Source organism: Anopheles ziemanni, chromosome 3 (genome assembly GCF_943734765.1).
Source record: "Anopheles ziemanni chromosome 3, idAnoZiCoDA_A2_x.2, whole genome shotgun sequence".
NCBI lineage: Eukaryota > Metazoa > Arthropoda > Insecta > Diptera > Culicidae > Anopheles > Anopheles ziemanni.
In genome coordinates, this window is record NC_080706.1 from 14,906,893 (window position 1) to 14,922,423 (window position 15,531).

The following is a 15,531-nucleotide window of genomic DNA, read 5'->3' on the forward strand; positions in this document are numbered from 1 at the left end:
GTTTTAACACACGATGTGAAATAATAAATCATTTCGTAAGCAAATAATTAATTGAAGCGGAAATTGTGTGTGTGTGTATGTGTGTCAGAGCGCGCGTGGTGGATTTTATTAAATTGGTGGCCAAATGCCTTGGATCAATCTTTGTTTTGCAGCAATATCTCTATCGTCATGGCGAAAAATGGTTCAGTTCAAAGTATTATCGTTCTTTAATTTCGTTAATCGACCAGTGACCCAAAAGTTGCCACACATTATCATGATCGTTTGGTATTATATTACTTTATGCACTTCCCTGGCTTTAAGCTTTTTGCGTTTGGCTTCATTTGGAAGCTCCCCGTCTCCTCTTTTGCGCGTTTGCCAAACGTTACAGAGTACACATATTAATATCTGTAATTTATTTTCTGTCATAATAAATATTCCCTACCGCTCCCGGGAGTGGTACCCTCTTCCCACACGCACGCCCTGCACATCTCCGGTATAATTCGTCAATGACCGTGCGGTCATTCTTTGGTCGTATTTTGGGTTATACTTAAAAAAAACACATACAGGAACTACCCTCCCATTCCAATCCTCAAACGCAAAATGCAAATGGGGCGTCCCCTTATTCGTTTGTTGGGAGGACAGGGACAATTTCGGGCTCTAGTGAATAATTCAAATTATTTTTATTTATTACTGCACTCAGGCCCATCGAAACGGGTTTGATTTATAGGCTCCGATGCTCGTGGAAGGCCTCTACGAGAGTGCCGTGGGCGATGACCCCGAGGCAAAAGGACGATATAACTGAAACCGTAAACGCTCTCATTGTGATTAATCCATAATGCACTTACCGATTGGTCGGTTAGAGATTTTAATTAACTTTAAGTGGGCTGATAATAAATTGCAATTTTTTTTTTTTGGGTACCACAGAGTTTTTATTGCAAAAGATCTGTTTTTGTTTATGTTATTATCATTTCGACGTAATAATAAATGAATTTGCCAATTTAAATATGTTTCAAATGAGCGTGTGCTAAAAGTTAAAACGAGTTCTTTCAATTCATGAAATGCACTGATGCTGAAAATGTTGTAGTATTTACCAATTCCATTGCATTCATTTCTGCACTTGTAATTGCATGTAATGCCTGCACAAATAGGTACCACTTAGCCAACAAAACCATGCAGAAAACTACCGTCAATAGCAGAAAACTGAGCCAACTCGAGTGGAAAAACTATGAAAATCCCCGTTCTCAACGAGTGCTTCAAAGAAAAAAGGTGCCATCGGCCAGGAGCGCGAACAGGTGGAACTCCATCCAGAGCCGGATCAGCAGCACGCTTTTCCCATTCCGGCATGCAACTTAACTTAACGGTATGACCCAATGCCAGGACTGCGAAGAGGCACGGCGAGTAGGTTTCAGCTCGGGCTGCTAATGAAATATTCGTTACCAACGCTCCGTATGGGTCAAAAGTTTGCGATACTTTTGGGATTGCGGTGTTCCTGACCACCACTTTCGCCTAATTTCCTTCCTGGGTCGGGCATTTTGGCCGGCTCTGGCCAGCGTGTCGGAAAATGCATCAGCTGAATTCTAGCGCGTTCGCTTTGATGTCACACCAGGGTGGCACGTATTTTCGTTTCAACTAAGCTCGCTTGAAAGCTGGACCGGATTCGGGTTTGGGCTTTCCCTGCTTTGACTTTACTACGTTTGGAGTGTGTGTGTGTGTGTGTATTATTTGCTTCTCCTTCTGTTCCAATCGTTAGAAAAAATATCATAAGCATGTATGCATTAAAACATGGCACACCGACGCTTTCGGGACAGAACCTTATCGTGTTCTAAACGAAGCCGCTCCCCTGCAGTTCGGGGGACTTTTTTCTAGCTTCTCCACCTACCCCGACGTCAACATAATCATCATTATCGTCTGCATCATCAGATGATTCGTTACCAGTTAGGGTCTCCGAGTGGTGCTTCGGACTTTCGGTGGGCGAGTCGAAAACATTGTACGTGGTTCGGTCGTTTTTGGAAATTCATTTTTGACCTTTTATTTACTCTTTTCTGCATGCCGTTTTCTTCCCAGCATCCACGCTTTGCACATGTTCCCGATCTATTATCTCTTCTGCTCTCATCAGGCGGTAGAGGAGTTGCTTTTTTTTCTTCTCGTTGCTTTTGGTCAGAATTTTTGGAGAAAAACACCCGTGGGGCAGAACAGGTCGTTGGGGTTTACCGTTAGTTTTGCATCCCACACGCTTTAAATGGCTGAGAATTAAATTGGCTTTTAAACTTTTTCCATTTAGCAAATTATGTTAATCCGGAAACTAGCAAACAAGCACACGAGCAAAAAAAAAGGAACCTAGAAGCCCGGTGCACCCTTCGGGCCAGGCCCAATTTTGGTAAACTGGACGCCATAGTGGGCCTTTATTTTTTCGTATTTTCTTCAGAGCGTGTTCCATCCGTGTGTTTTATGTTCTGATTTTAATGTTGCCGAAAGTTTTGTTTTTTTCATTGGTACATCGCTTTTTTTTTTCGTTTCCTACATTCTTGTTGCAACCCAGAATCCGAACGGTACCGTTTTTCTTTGCTTTTCCGTGGTTTTTTGTTGTGTATTTTGCAAGCATTAAAAGCTTCCACCCCGGGGTGGACGATGGCGGTGGCGAATGGACCAGTTTTGTGCGACAACTTTGGTTCCCGGTGGAAATTATGCTCTTGTGTGAGGCTGCCAGGTTTTCGGCTCACCGGAGCTGACGTTAAGTCGTCCAATTACCCTTTGAAGATGCAAATTGTGTATGAGAAAGATGAAAAATTGTTGCAGTTTTTTTCACAAGTTCTATTCTCTCAGTATGTGGTACCCCGAACTGTGAACTATAGTTGGAGGAAACGAGTTTAAATTCTTCAATGTGCGAAATTTGGAAAATTATAGAAACAAGATGATATTGTGAAGACAACCATTGACTTTACATTTTACCTTGAATTTCATCATGGTTTTCATTAACCTTTTCTATTTTTATTTCCTTCTTTTTTCTCATAAATATTTCTTGTAAGAATTTCGGATGAAAATATACTCGGAAGTAATTTTTGCAAGTGAACAACGGTTGAAAACTCGGGTCACGATAAACACGGTCAATTGAAATTGATTCAGCTAGATGTTACAACACGCCTAAAAAGGAACGCAATAATCCCGAGTGCTAATGTGGCATACTTACAGCAAATCCTCTGCTCGATGCAAACAATTGCCAAGTGATTCACTTAACGATTGCAACAATCGCAATCTTCCTGCTCACATTTCGCCTCCCCAAAACCCCTGCAGCGTTCAGAACGATCAGAAAATCAGGAAAATTCTCCCCTTGCCAAACCTAAGCCAACCGCGCCTTGCCTTCATCAAGGGATTCCCTTTTGTTCCGTGGAGTGTTAAACTTAGCCGGAGGTTAATTTGCAAAACATGGTTCTTAAAGGACGCCGGACGGACGGACGGATGGAGATTCCGAGAAGTTGCTGCGGAAGTTTCCAACTTTCCAACCTTTTCCCCGCGACGGTCATCCCGCGTCATCCGTCGCCGACCCGAACCCATCGATCATGCTCCGGCCCCAGTTCGTTTCCGGGCCCGGGTCTAGACAACCGAGCGCTTCGGATTCGGAAGAAGAAGGTCGAACAGTGCTGACCAGCTCGAGTTACGGCAAGGGGAAGGCGTGTTTGGGGACGGCGAGCGAAGAGAGTAAATTACCGACAAGGGAGGATTATAAATTTTAATCTCTTTTTCGTCCGGAGTTTTCTCTTTCGCTCGGTACGTCTTGCCGGGCATCAAACGAGTTCAGGAAGCTGCCAAAGTTAAGACATGTACTTGCCACCCTGCCACGCCATTTTCTTCCGCCAGGCAAGAAGAAAGTTACTTCTTCGGCACTGTCCGGTGGTGGAAAGCGCTAAACAAAAACTCTATCCGACGCCGTGAATCTGTGCGAGAGGGAAAGTGATCGATCCGAAGCTGATTCGCTGATCAATTTAAATAATTTTCTTTGGCTGGATAACAATTAACAGGGCAATCTGTTTGGAAACAGTTCTGCGAACGTAGGGAAAATCTTGTTTGTTGATTGGATAAAGGTTTAAGCAGATGCCATCGAAGAGATTTTAGTGGATTGATAATATTGACGCCATTTGTTCCAAGCAATTGTTGGAAAATTCTCCGGAGGTCAGCAAAACAGTTTCTCGGCGATTTCATCAATTTTTAACGGTACTGTACGAGAGTCCATCCTTTCCCACACTTCTTCAGTATTGACGGAATTGAAACTAATTACTTTACTAGTCACGGCAATGCTGTTTTTTCCTGAACAACAACTTGGGTTGCTTTTACCGTTAAATGTGTTAGGCGAAATGGGATTTTCAGTGAAACACTTTATCCTTACTCATTCAACATAATTTAATCAAGTAATTTGTTTTTCTTTGTAGATATGAATTGATGTATGTAGAAGGTGGTTTATATTTATAGATCGTTTGGATGGACTTTTTAGACGGCTAAGGATCACTTACACTCTATTGAAATTTTATATAATATCGTTTACTTACTCTTTATGAAAATATAAGGACAAACAAAAAAACAAGCCATTCAGTTTAGGTCAATTATGTTTTTATTTTTACTTTCATAGTTGCTAAACCTATTCGTATTAAGGACATCTTTGAAGCATAAAAAATTTTACAAGGATTTTTGTCTCTCCATTTGTCGCCCACCCCGTCTCGTTCGTAAACTTTTATTTTGCGCTTCTGTTTTCACCACGTTTCTTTTGTTCACGCAATTCCGGATTGTGCTGCCTTGTGGCATTGTTTCGATTTATGAAAGTTTCGTGGCGAACTTTCCCATTTCCCCAGCCACATAGGCTACGCATTGTCCATACGGAAGAGTCTTAGGCAAGGCGCGTTGGAGCCTGCTGCTCGTTTGACAGTTCCTGAAAATTAATTTTTATTTTTCTTCCGCACAGCTAAGTCTCGGCGTTCCGTTTCTGTTTGTTTTTCTTCTCATCCACCGCACGTGCTAGGCGGTTCTTCGAAATCGAATTTATCCCGCTTGTGCGTCACCGAAACAATGCCGAAGATGAAGAAAAATAAAATCTTTCAAAAACCAAAACATACTACAAAACCACGTTTTCCTAAGTTAATGCCTACTCACTTGTGGGTTCTCGCTGGTCGGGTGAAAGGAAACAACATGAATCGTCTAACATAATTGTGTGTTTGTGGACAATTTACACGTATGCTTTGTGCCTCGTTTTTATTCATGTGTCCTTGTTGCATTTGCGCGTCGGTTTTTGTTCTTTTTATTTTCGTTTGGATCGATATTAGAAATCAATGCTATGGCAAGAAACCTAACAGTTTTGCCTGCTTTGTTTACTTGTTTGTGGATTTTTCTCTTCTCGCTTTTCAGAACATATTTTTCTTCTCTTGCAAAGTGGGATTTTAACATGTTTGTTTTTTTCCCTCTTTTGCGTGCCCCGTCAGAGTTGTCGAATCTACACCTCACTCTAGAAAGGTGTTTGCTTTCTAAGTTCGCACATCTAGAATCACATTTATACAGTATTTACAGATGAAAAGCATGCGTGAACGATCTTTCAGGATGCTGTGAGGGAGTGTTTTGAATTTTATTTGAATTTGTGACTGTTTTTATTTTATATCTATAATCTGTGAAAGTATGTGTATTCTGCAATCATTGTTTAAGTGTTGTTCTAGCCTCATCGTTTGTAGTCTTCCTTTGCTCACATTCTCGTATGTTCACTTTGCAGGCTTCGTTATGAACATTATGCTGCTTCTCGGATTATTCTTAATTATTTTTTACCCTTTTTGATTCACTCTTTTTCCCATCTTTCGTATATTCTCTCGGTTTAATCTGTTCCGTTTCAAAAACGAATACCTTCAGTGTTGTTTAAGGACGTCTCATTCTCAAGATTTCCGTCCTAGTTGATCGTCGCGAGGGCCGTCGGACGCTTAAAGCCACATTCATCACCACCGAACCCTCTGGTTCGGATGGGCCAGGCGCGCAATTTAGGCCCCTCCAAGCTGCGCAATCCCGTGTGGCGAACGGCATCTTCGCTCGTAAATCTTCGTTACGGAACTTTCGAAGTATCTCCTAAATCCCGGACCCGTCCCGGAGCACGAGGGAAAACTTTTCCTCTCCCCCCGAATAACCAGCGCTTGGGAACCGTCTGCCGCTGCCGTCGCCAGTGGAAAACTTCCCTCCAGACGTCGTCGCCGCCGTTCGAACTCCCCGGCGTAATGTGATTACACTCAATTACGCAGATTACACTCGACTACTAATTGGGTGCGCTAGTTTTATGTTTCTGTTCGGGAGTCGTTTTTCTCGCTACGCCAGTTTTCGCGTGCGTGTTTGTGTGTATCCGCCCTGTTTCTTATTATTGCCCCGTGAAGCTATTACGACAAACGAAGCGCCAACTTCATTGGCAGCACTTCCTTGGGCGCCCTTTAGCGGCACCTTTGGCCGATTGCGGATACCCGGAGCGAAACACCGAGTTGGCGTTCGGTTCTTCGGTTTTTAGTGCTCATTTTTCCTCCCCTCCTCCCCAGCGTATCGGTTACGTCGAATAAGCGGGGCAGAGGATAACTGAATTGTAGCCTTAAAACGGGGGGTGGCGTGGGGCTAAATCAACTTCCCATTTCCCCCGAGTCTACTTCCAGGCCGGCTTTTCGCCGGTTTGGTTTTTACATTCCGCAACTTCGTTTCGGTTTTATTCCCCCGGCCTTCGGCGCATGGCGTACTGCACGGCGTACGCGTACATTAAATATTAATTTGGTGTTCGGAAGGGGCTTTTTTAGGACTTCTCGCGCGACACGAGCAGCCTCGCCGGTATCGAGCTGGAAGTGAGAGAAAAACAACGCCGACATCCTTTTCCGTTTCGCCTGAGTCTTCCGACGATGGTTTTTCCTGGGAAGCACTTGAAGACGATTAAAAAAAAAAAAAAGAACAACCGAACGAATCCTGCAAAAAAAGCACGCCAACTTTGCGTCACGAAAAAGAGTGCGACTGCCGTTGGGCGTACATCGATGGGAAGAAAATTGATCAAATACCGGAAACGGCGACCGGAAGCGTGCTGCTGTGGTTTGGAGAGCGAAAAGAACGAAACCTCCGTCCTACCTATTTTGCCAGCCACTTTCGGGCCGCCGCATCCTTTCGCCCTCCCGAAACCGAACCCCGTGTGCTTTATGTTCGCCCATTTTACACATTTTACGGTGCAGTTAAATCGTACGCTTACGCACTCTGTTATTTTATAAACATTTTTTGACGGGTCTCTTGTTTGCCTCTCGGGTTTTTCGACGACTTGTCGTACAGTCTGTTGAACATCATGCAGTTTGTCGGGTTGCTCGTGGTACCGGGGGTAATGGTTCCAGTTCGGTTCATTTTCCCTTCCACCTCCTCCCCCTTCCATTTAACTGTTTTTGACTGCTCATTTTAACCAATTTCATGTTTCGGTGTTGGTGGTGGTTTACTTTCGGTGTGGGACGTATTTTATGGCGATTTTGGGTGTGTGAGCGTCGCTGACGTTCGTCAACGCGGTTTTTTGTTGGCTTGTTCTGTGCATAAGTCTGGTTTGTTGATGTACCAAACGGTTACATTCGCCTGCGAACTGAAGGAGTATAATTTTCACATGTAAAAGCATGAGAAGAACCAAGCATAATGCTGCCTTTTCTCGGCGACGAACTGCTTCAAACGGAGGCTAATATGTATTTCTTTCGTTTCAGCTGTCGAGGCATGTCGTTGAATTACGGCCCACACGATGACATGATTTCGTGTACGCCTAAAAGAGTTCGACAACCCAAACCCAAACGGTGATGTAATGTAAGGACGCATCGGAACAGATTCCAAAGCTTCGGGACAAAGTGCGTCACGTCAGCAATTCGCTAAAAAGAGTAGCACTCAAACTGGGGCCTCGGGAGTACACCGAATGCTGGGGTGCTGCCTAATGAGCTGCAAAAGAGGCACATTTTGAGACTTTACGGTTCAAAAGACATGTCGGTGGAAAGCGTGCAGCTGGAGGTTGTTAAAGTAAGCTCGGTTACGACCAGAGACCGTTATCAACAGCCATCAGATGTTAATTTATCAACAGAGATTGAGTAAAACAATAAATGTTTATCGGAGTTGAACGCTCACGCTCGTCTGGAAATTGAAAGCTTTTGGCAAGGATATGGATTTTGTGGCGGAATGTTGTTGCAAGTTCATTACGGTGAAATTTTTTTTCTATGAGTTGTTTACTCAACATCAACATAATGTTTAAGCATCAGCAGATTTTTTTAAGATTCTTCAAATTAAACCATTACATCATAGCATAAAAGATTGGATTGAATGGTAGCGGAATGCATCGTTCCTTTACTTAATTTAAAGAGCCGAACATTTGGAAGTGAATAAGGAAAAAACAACTAAAATAATTTGTCTATAATCCTATTTCAAAAAATCTGATTGAAGTGCTTGCCAGTTGCAACACGGGTGGAGAAAATTTTGGGCACATTTTGAATTGCATCATCTGATAAGACTTTTTCAGTGCTATGTACATCCAGAGCGGTAGCTTAGGTGTGAAAATGTCTGAAATGATCTCCGGAGTCTGCTTTCACCAACCATTGTGCAAAGAGAGGGAGAGAAAGAGAGAGTAGGAGATAGTTTAGTAGTACCTGAACTTGTTTGGGAATATATTTACAAGGCGTTCTGCGAGCGTGGCCAATAGTGTCAGACGAGAGGAGTGGCGAATATTTGTGTATGCGAATTTACGGCCACCTTTGACTTAGACTAGGACACAACAAATGGCCATAAACTTGCTCTGTATAAATTCGATTTTCATTCTAGTTTACCTTTGTTTATCTACTGCAAATCCTCGCGTCGGCTTTCCGTCGGTGGAAACGGAATTATGTACACCCGCCCTCTTGCTTTCGTTTCGTTTCGTAACCGAATGACCAACTAATGGCGAAAGGATGGTTAATTTTTATATCTTATAAACACATTTTAACGACCTTTTAAATCGGACATTGGGACAAGAAAAACTGCCGCTTCTCTTGTCTAGCTCTTCATAAGTCTACTATCGGATCGTTTACATGCCTAAAGGGATACTGAAAGCCGTTCACAACTAACATCCCAAGGATCGCTGAGCTAACAAAAGAACGGAAAGGGTACCTACGAGCGCAGTCCAGCACCAACCGCTGGAATGTCGGCTCCCACGACCGCTGCCGGGGGCCGCCACCGACGAGCGGTAGACCATGTCGAGCCCGATCGATTCGCGGGACAGCGGAAGCTCCGTCGGCTCGTCCAGCTCCTTCGGGCACGGCAGAATGATGTCCTTCGGGAGCTTCATCAGCGTGACCGTCTGCAGCTGACCTTTGTCCTGAGGCGGGACCAAACTCTGGCCACCGTCCCCGGCCGATCGGCTGGAGCTAAACTTCTTGTGGACCGATAAGGCTTGCTTCCGGTGGCCTGCCTCGTCGTAGTAATCGTCATCCGGTTCGAGCGGGTTGCGGCCGAAATCCTTCAGCTGGGTATGCACCAACGATGAGGCGCCGTACATTCCTGGCGCACCTTTCACGTCGTACAGACACTCCACCTGTTGCAGGGTGTACCGAAGGTCTTCGTTTTTGGTGCTGTTGCGCAAATCGAACAGCCAGAGCAGCCGGCAATCGCAGATGAAGCGGTTTTCTGTGGAAAAGAACAGAAAAACATATACCGTTGAATGTAAACTGAAACGATAATATAGCATTTTCTTGCCAATGCTACATTTTCATTGCGCGTTTGAAATTTTGCCAGAATATTGAAATTGAAAACAACTCCATTTTCCCGTTCCAATCCTTTCGTCGAACTGCGATGTTCTCTCGGTTGCCTACCTTCAGGCGCTTCCAAGAACTTTGTAGAATTGAAATTTCTTGGAATATTTGACTGTTTTCGTTGTTGTGAAAGCACCGTTTGTAACACGTTCTTGACAAGCTAAAGCAAGTTTCAATATGTCCATAATATACGCTTTTCTTGTTACTTACTCTTTTATGTTCGCCCGAAAACCACATCAACCTGATTCTCGATGTTTGATAGCTGGCAGCAAACTTCAGAGTTTCAGTTTTTGTATTTATGCATTCGAACATTTGACATTGACGTGCGAACACCCTGCACTCCGGTGCGAAACAGGTCAGGGCAACTGTTTTCTAACTTTCCTGACAGCTGACGCATTCCGTCATAAGCATCCAACCGCCTGCCAGATGCGGGGCTGTCTGTTAACTTTCCGCGGCGAAAAATATCGATACCGAAGCGATCGTTTTTCACCTAGGACCGGAGAAATGCTTGTGCTGCGCTGCCGAACACCTTCCATCGCGTTTTAAATTCCTCTGCAGCGTGACTGATGATGTGGGTTTATAGCAACAATCCACGGTTCCGTCACCTTTGACTTTAAAGTACACGTACAAGTTCAATTCGGTAAACAACACCCATCGTCTTTTGCCCCCGCTTGAACCATCCGGCTCCTCCAAGGGGTCGTGTGAAAGTGTCAGCCTGGAATCTATCAATAATCTCCTCAAGCGGGAGCCATTTTCCAAGGACGAAGTTTGTTTTCCGTTTCGCTGCAGGCGTTATCGATGGTGGAAAATAATCTGCCAGCGCATCCAGTGCGAGGAGGAAACAGTTAAACAGGTTAAATCAACCCGCTCGTCAAGCGGAGGTGGCGTGAATTCTTAATGTGGGCAAACTTTCATAAATTTCCTTCCATTCGATTACAGTTTGCCAGCGTTTGTTTGGTGGACGATCGACAGGCGGGAGGAATTTGAAAAGAAACATGATTGATTGAAAACTGATGTGCCTTGCGCTAGTCGAAGGAATGTTCTGTTAAAGTTCTTGAAAAAAAAAGTTACATGAACGAAACCTGTTTTAAGCTTTCAAAACCAAGGATAAAGCTAATTTTACCTCTACCGGATGTTAAAGCGCCCACGAAACAACCCTTGACAACGCGGAAAAGTTAGCTCCTGGAAGCGAAGGTAATCATCGGGGTGTCAATTTTGCCAAACCGCCAGTGAGAGCCATTTTGTGGTCAGACGCTAACGTTGGCCACCAGCGAAACGAAACCTCACACTTGACATTAATCGTCATTAGCGTACGGGAAAAAGCAGTACTCCCACTTCTTTTCTTTTTCGTACAAAGTTGTCTTTTTTCTTTCGTCCGTATCGCTCGGAACTGGTTTCCCGGCGATTTCAGTTTTCCTGGCAACGGAAAACTGACGTGATACAGACTCCTGGGAAGGTGTTGGCAAAAGTTTTTTTTTTGGCTTTTACGGCTAATGAAAATTTAAATGAACTCCAAAGTATGTTCGGTCCAAGGTATGGCATTTGCTATAACTTGCCAGAGCATAAAGGGAAGTCTGACGATGAGATATAAAAAGGGCACATAACACAACCAAACTTCCCTTCCCCGGTTAATGAAAACGATGATTGATGGCAGTTGTGTGTGTGTTTTTTTCTTCTTCTGCTTTCAACCGGAGCCAGTACGCTTAGTTGGACGGCGCAAGTTGAAGCCGAATGTTTTTGCGGTCACTTGCTATCGTCTAGATTTATTGAAAAATGCCGAGGCAGTTTTTGGTAGCACAGTTTTCCGCACAGCCCACGAATGACACTTTTCGGATTGGGGTGGGGGTATGGGGAGGGGGGGGGGGAGGATTCGTCAGCCTCTGGTAATGGTGATTGATGTTGGACCAACTCGGTGCTCAGAAAAATTCCCCACCTCCATCCCCAGGGTCCCACGCAGGAATTCGACGGAAAAACAAACCACGGGAGCCAGCGAAACTTTTCTATGCAAATGGACACAACCCATCTCAACGCCAAGGGCGCCAACGCCTGAAGTTGCTTTCATGTACGAACATTGTGACATGTGGTACTTTCCACCACACCACACAGAACAACATCGGAACACAAAAGTCCAAAATCCCCCCCTTCCCCGACGCACACGTGCCCGGGCATGCATCAAAGGCAACGAAAGGTATTTAAATGTGAACCGAAAAGTGTTATTTTTGTTAATTAAAAGCAGAGAAAAAATTGCCCAAGCTTCACCATTTTCTCGAACACTCGTTTTCGGTGATTACTCTTTCGGGTGCCTCTTTTTCCTCTCCCCCGCCCGAGTGACGAATGATGTGTTTTACGCGTCCGTTGAACCGGTCAGCTTAACATTGCAAATAATGTTTTTAATGAATACATTTCTGTGAAATTTTAAATTATGCATTGAAATTCTCGCATGTGCGCGTCGGATGATGGAGTGTTTAAGAAGCATCGGGCCGCAAAGTAAATTGGCATCGCTGGATCAAAGCTCGGGCTGTTCTTTTTTCTTCTTGTGGTCAATTAATCCCACCTTGTCCTTGTCGAAGTGGAGGTGGATCTGAGTTTCACGAAATAAATTGCCCTCACCGTTAACCCCGTGAGATTGGCTTGCTAGGCTCGGTGCGCATCATTAGCATATTCGTGTGCGTCGGTGCGTTGATAAAGACAAATTTCGTTGTGCTACAAGTCATTAAAACCTTCGCCAGGGATCAAAGAGCTTATTTGGTTATGAAGTAACGCAATAAATCCAGTCCGATTGGAATGAGAAATTATATATTCATAAATGGAGCAAAAGGTCTTCAATCCTTTGAGGGTTAATATTGTGTAATGGTAAACATATTGGACTTGCTTGCAATCTTGCAAAATGGTCACTGAAGTGCAATGGAATGTTATTTTCATATTGATATTGTCTCAGGAGAATGTTGTCTCAATTCATTGAAAATTGATTGTCCTGGATTTAGTCCTATATCTTCTTTCGGGCAATTACATCAAGTTCCAAGTGTAGTACGTTTTGAGACTGAAGTAAATGAACAATTTCGAGCTTTGAAATTTGATACTCCTCATTCAAATGTTCCCAGGACCAAACTATCCATTCCACGCTCATCTACTTGGTAGTAGAAAGCACAAACAAGTCCCTTTAAAACTGCTTCGTTAAGCTTTCTCTCGAGACTGATTTCCCCGAGGCGCCCGGTTTACCAAACCTTGCCTCACTAACCCCAATCCGGGTGAGTCGTTTACGGTTTTGTCTCCGTTTCGATTTGTTCTATTTTTTGCCCCTTTCCCAAACCCTAGTTGCCCACATTTGGTCCCACTGGGGAGCGTTCGAAAAACCTCCGGCCGTTCGGCTCCGTTCTGGCAGTAAAATAAAGGGACCTTTTTGAAGGTAATCGAGGCCACGGCAACGCTCCAAGGCCTCGGCACAGAACGGACGAACCCATTGTGGCACTAATTGGGTTGAGATTTGCACGTGTGGCCCGAGAGCCGTATAGGCCGAGATCCTTTTTCCTTCGTCCTCCTTTGCCCCACTCACGTCATTCGTAGAAATAAATCCTGGCGGACCGTACTTACCTTTAAGGTGAAGGATGGCCGTACTGTTGACTAGATTGTCCATCAGCGGGAGGAAGTTGTTGTACGTAATCGTTTCCAGCTGATTGGAGTTGAGGTTCAGGTTGAGGACGGCTGGTACGCCGGTGAAGATGCCTCGCTCCAGCCGTTTCAGGCGATTGTTTTCCAGGTTCAGCTTCCGCAGATTGTTCAGCCCGTCGAACGCTCGGGCGGACAGTTTCTGTGAAGGGTACGGTGATACAATTAAATTGAATCATTAAATGGTTGCTATTCCTACCGCTCCCTTTGGAGACATGTGTCATGCGACCCATTTTGTTTGTAGCAATATCCTGCTAGTTTTGTATCTCATGCTATTGTATTTTATGACAAGGGGAGCTAAAAGCTAATAGCAATTTAGAGAAACTATACACTAAAACGATGTACTGCCTTCTCGATTAATGGCGGACATGAGAGGAGGGTGATTAACATTCAAATTCTTGAATCTAAATGATTGTTTGCATTGGTTTCGCCACCCATGGCAAATCTCAATCGCACATACCTCGATCTGATTCTGATCCAAATCCAGCTCCTGTAGGCTCCATAGCTCTGCGAAGACTGTATCGCCGATGGAACTTAAGCTGTTGGCAGTCAGCTTAAGTATTCGCAGGTTCCCAAGTCCCTTGAAGATCTCGCGCGTCAGTACGGAGATCTGGTTCGACTCCAGCTTCAGCTCGTCCAGGCTGGTAAGGTACACGAACACGTCGTCGTGTAGGATGGACAGATTGTTGAAGTCCAGGTTGAGCTTACGCAAAGCCGGCAAATGTACGAGAGCCTCCTTGTCCAGCTCGAGAATTTCGTTCCGCTCCAGGTTGATCTCCTCCAGGTACGGATGGTTGGCAAACGCGAACGGGTGCACGATCCGTATCTGGTTCTTGTGCAGTGTCACGTTTCGAAGCTCGGTCAGGTTACCGAACGCATAGTTCAGCAGATCCGGTATGACGCCGTACTCGATCGTCAGCTGTTTGAGATACTTGAGCGTGTGCAGGACGTCGGAGGGGATGTACGCCAGGTTGCCTATCTTCTGCACGGTGATCTTGAGCTGCTCGAGCGTGGACTGCGTCTGGAAGGCGAGCCAGTTGGCGTCCTTGCGGGGCAGCTCCTTGCTGAAGATCCAACAGTTTGCCTTCTGCGCCTTCACGTGTGGATCGTCCGGGCTGCAGTGACAGACGAGTTTCATTTCCCGATCCCCCGAGCAGAGGTTCATCAGCGGCGACGGCACGATCATGGGCGGCAGGTTGGGCTGTGGCATGGACTTGCCCTTTTTTGTGTCCTTCTCCCGGTATCGACTTTCGATCGGGCTGGTGACGATGCACAGCACCAGAAGCGCTAGCGTTAGGTTCTGATATGTCGCAGATACCATCGTGAAGGCGAATTTTGTATGCTCTCGCTATCGTTCCCTGTTGTTATGGGTTGGAAAACTTTTCCCACGCTACATTCAAGCCACCTGTAACGAGGGAAAGTAAAGCGACGACAAAGAAGTGGTGAGTTACTGCCGTACATTTTACGCTTACTTCTAGTGGATAGCGAGAAATGCTAATTAAAATTAATTTGCTGGGAAGTAAACAATAGAACAAACTCACAGTTTGCCTTTCATCGTAGTCATAATTATGCTACAGGATTATTTCGCTCAAAACACATCCGCACACAACCAATACGATGTCAAAAGTTAGAGTTGATTGCAAAACATTTTCCCGCACCAACGTGTAGCGAATGGGCATGAACAGAAGCGTTGTGGCTGTACGTTCCGTTCAAAACCACCTTGTTAGAAGCACAGGTAGCGTATGAGTATCGCTAACGAGTTTATTTGTAACAAACTGATGCTCAAAAAGTTGATCATGCATAGCTTAATTTCTACACACAACATGTATCCACACTGAACAACATATTCGCGTTCGAACAGGTACGGATTTGCTATGTGTTTCGGCGATAATTTCACAACAAGATGCTTCAACACGATAGAGAGATATTTTAACATTGTAAATGTGTGTCGTTAAAATGCGTCAGCTTAAAATCTTCTGCAATCTGTGGATTTGATACTACTTTTTCAGAAGTTTTTTTTTTATATGCAACAGGAAAATTTGAACGAAGCGGAAAGGTGCAGATTCTCTTCTTCGTATCGATAAAATCGACTGAACAGGCAAACGAA

General features: G+C 44.6%; 1 protein-coding gene across 1 annotated transcript; it reads right to left on the reverse strand.

Annotated features, from left to right (window-relative positions):
- Positions 1 to 7,915: 7,915 nt before the first annotated feature.
- LOC131284177 (connectin-like) lies at positions 7,916 to 14,745 on the reverse strand. Its single transcript, XM_058313032.1, has 4 exons — positions 13,885 to 14,745; positions 13,350 to 13,566; positions 9,142 to 9,633; positions 7,916 to 7,923 (listed from the first exon to the last, which is right to left on the reverse strand). The coding sequence occupies exons 1-4, from the start codon at positions 14,743 to 14,745 to the stop codon at positions 7,916 to 7,918; spliced, it is 1,578 nt and encodes a 525-aa protein (XP_058169015.1).
- Between the last annotated feature and the right edge of the window lie 786 nt (positions 14,746 to 15,531).

Bases quoted from the DNA above. Each gene is read 5' to 3' on its own strand.
- LOC131284177 (XM_058313032.1), bottom strand. From the start codon at position 14,745: ATGGTATCTGCGACATATCAGAACCTAACGCTAGCGCTTCTGGTGCTG. The intron at 13,567-13,884 runs GTATGTGCGATT...TACCCTTCACAG, and splicing joins TGGATCAGAATCAGATCGAG to AAACTGTCCGCCCGAGCGTT. The intron at 9,634-13,349 runs GTAAGTACGGTC...TCTTTTCCACAG, and splicing joins GGCCATCCTTCACCTTAAAG to AAAACCGCTTCATCTGCGAT.